Raw genomic sequence first — 2,863 nt, 5'->3', positions numbered from 1 at the left:
CTGTTGGAAACAGAAATGGAAAGGGTTTACTTGAGATACAAGTGGTGAACAATATTTCACCATATAAGGGAAATTCACCACAATGAGGAAATCGTGCAAGCTTTCATAACTGGACATTTTTTATATATGCACCACCGGAAAAATAATGAGCAACCATAGTAAGAATGAAGAGCCTTCTACCACCTTAGATCATAACAAATCATGGCCAGGACTGGGAAACCAGGGGCAGATTTGGGGATGGGGGAAAGGCCTGTTGTGCAATCGGGCATTATTCCACCTGCCCTTTTGTTTTAGTTGAGTGCCAGAGTGTTACAAGACATGCACGGCTCCAGCATTGCGACTCTCAACATGAATAAGGGTGACTGCAATGACTGTAACAACTACCATGGAATCTCCCTGCTGAGTACTGTTGGGAAAGCCTTTGCCTCAGATTACACTCATTCGCTGACAGGATCCATCCTGAGTCACAGTGTGGCTTTAGAGTTCACAGGTAAACTATTTCCTCACTGCACAGGCTGCAGGAGAAATGCTGAGAGCAGAGACGCCTTCATAGACCTGGCGAAGGCATTTGATCTCATCAGCTGTAAAAGACTCTTCACAACTAGATCATAGAATCATAGAGTTGGAAGAGACCACAAGGGCCATCCAGTCCAACCCCCTGCCAAGCAGGAAACACCTTCAAAGCATTCTTGACATATGGCTGTCAAGCCTCTGCTTAAAGACCTCCAAAGAAGGAGACTCCACCACACTTCTTGGCAGCAAATTCCACTGTCGAACAGCTCTTACTGTCAGGAAGTTCTTCCTAATGTTTAGGTGGAATCTTCTTTCTTGTAGTTTGAATCCATTGCTCCGTGTCCGCTTCTCTGGAGCAGCAGAAAACAACCTTTCACCCTCCTCTATATGACATCCTTTTATATATTTGAACATGGCTATCATATCACCCCTTAATCTTCTCTTCTCCAGGCTAAACATACCCAGCTCCCTAAGCCGTTCCTCATAAGGCATCGTTTCCAGGCCTTTGACCATTTTGGTTGCCCTCTTCTGGACACGTTCCAGCTTGTCAGTATCCTCCTTGAACTGTGGTGCCCAGAACTGGACACAGAACTGGACACAGTATTCCAGGTGAGGTCTGACCAGAGCAGAATACAGTGGTACTATTACTTCTCTTGATCTAGACGCTATACTCCTATTGATGCAGCCCAGAATTGCATTGGCTTTTTTAGCTGCTGCATCACACTGTTGACTCATGTCAAGTCTGTGGTCTACCAGGACTCCTAGGTCCTTTTCACATGTACTGCTCTCAAGCCAGGTGTGTCCCATCCTGTATTTGTGCCTTTCATATATTTTTTTTGCCCAAGTGTAGTACTTTACATTTCTCCTTGTTAAAATTCATCTTGTTTGTGCCCACCTAAGCTCAACAAGATGACAGTGCCCTTCCATGAGAACATGCAGGACACCGTCCAGTTAGACATTGGCAGATCAACTCTGTGTTACAAAGATGTTTGCAGACATGACACACAGGCTGGTAGGTCAACAGCACCCTGTGAGAAACTCTTGCAGACGACCACAGTCAAGATGTGTATTCATGGCAGGGACCAGTGGAGGAATGACTGCTGGGAGGAGCGCAGAAAGAAGAATCGCTGTGGTGCAGCTGCACAACCAGGTGCTCCAGTTGCAACAAAACATGTCTCTCCTGCATCGGTCTCTACAGCCACAACAGGTGCTGTAACCTTCCAACAGTTTGATTTCACCCCCAAAGGCACACTCCTCCATTGTCTTCTGAGAGAGACAGATACCAGCCCAAATGCCAGCTGCTCAAGATATTGGCCTGCTAGCCAATTAGGTAGCCACAGTTGAGGTGGTGTAACATACAGGTTAAGAGGCTGAGCTATAAATTTGGCCTTAAGCAAGGTGATGCCCCTCCCAATTCCCTGCCTCTGCTATGGGAAGTAATGCTAACTTAGTTTGCAGGCTTGTTGCCAGCATGACAATATGCGAGACACTTCGAACACTTCAAAGTGCTACTATACAAATAACTATTGTCCACCTGCCCGGTTAGGCTGGAAATGTTGCAGAGCAGACCTGGGTATGCTATAAAGTGAAACCATGATGGCTAGCAGCCCATGCCTTTAATGCACCCAATATAAATAATGCAAACACTTACCTTTTCACTTTCAGTATCAAGTGCAGAGGTTGCTTCATCCAGTAGCAGAATTCTTGGCTGGCGGATGAGAGCACGAGCAATAGCAATGCGTTGTTTTTGACCCCCAGAGAGCTGAGTCCCTTTGTCACCTACAGGAGTGTTATATTTCTACGGTATGTGCAAAAAATATAAATTAAGAAAGGTTTATATTAGCATTATACTTCTATCTATCTCAGTCTCATTAGATATACCAGCAACATAATAGGACTTTAGTTTTATTTTTTGTTACTGGTTCTCCAATCAACATTTCTGAAGTATGAGTGTGTATATATACATATGTATATATGTACATGCAGCAGGCTCATCTTATGAACTTACATCTGGTAAGCTATCAATGAAGGTGTGGATGTTGGCCGCTTTGGCTACTTCAACGATCTCATCAAAGGACACCTTTCTGCTGTTATCTCCATACGCAATGTTCTCTGCAATAGTGCAGTCAAAGAGGACGGGTTCTTGGGAGACAATTCCAATCTGGGATCGCAGCCACTGGACATTTAACTGTGTTGCACCGTTGCCATCCAGTAGCTGGGGGAAAAAAAGACTTGGTCCATTTTATGAAGCAGGGTACTGTTAATGAACATTTCTGTTACGCATAGTGCGCAGTTAACAAGTTGTTTAAAAGTATTGTCTGACATTTTCAAACACTATTCCAATTCATTT

At 44.4% G+C, this 2,863-nt stretch overlaps 1 protein-coding gene across 4 annotated transcripts in view; it reads right to left on the bottom strand.

Annotated features, from left to right (window-relative positions):
- The window catches only part of ABCB1 (ATP binding cassette subfamily B member 1), a 62,384-nt gene that overhangs the window by 2,559 nt on the left and 56,962 nt on the right, over positions 1 to 2,863 (bottom strand). For all 4 annotated transcript variants that reach the window (XM_035129581.2, XM_035129580.2, XM_035129577.2 and 1 more), the window contains exons 26-27: positions 2,522 to 2,728; positions 2,165 to 2,311 (exon numbers count right to left, since the gene is read on the bottom strand). In XM_035129581.2, coding sequence (XP_034985472.2) covers positions 2,165 to 2,311; positions 2,522 to 2,728 — 354 coding nt within the window. The remainder of the gene's footprint in view (positions 1 to 2,164; positions 2,312 to 2,521; positions 2,729 to 2,863) is intronic.

The sequence above is a fragment of the Zootoca vivipara genome, chromosome 12, assembly GCF_963506605.1.
Source record: "Zootoca vivipara chromosome 12, rZooViv1.1, whole genome shotgun sequence".
NCBI lineage: Eukaryota > Metazoa > Chordata > Lepidosauria > Squamata > Lacertidae > Zootoca > Zootoca vivipara.
The sequence above is the reverse complement of the archived record's forward strand: the minus strand, read 5'-3'. Positions and strand labels throughout refer to the sequence as shown.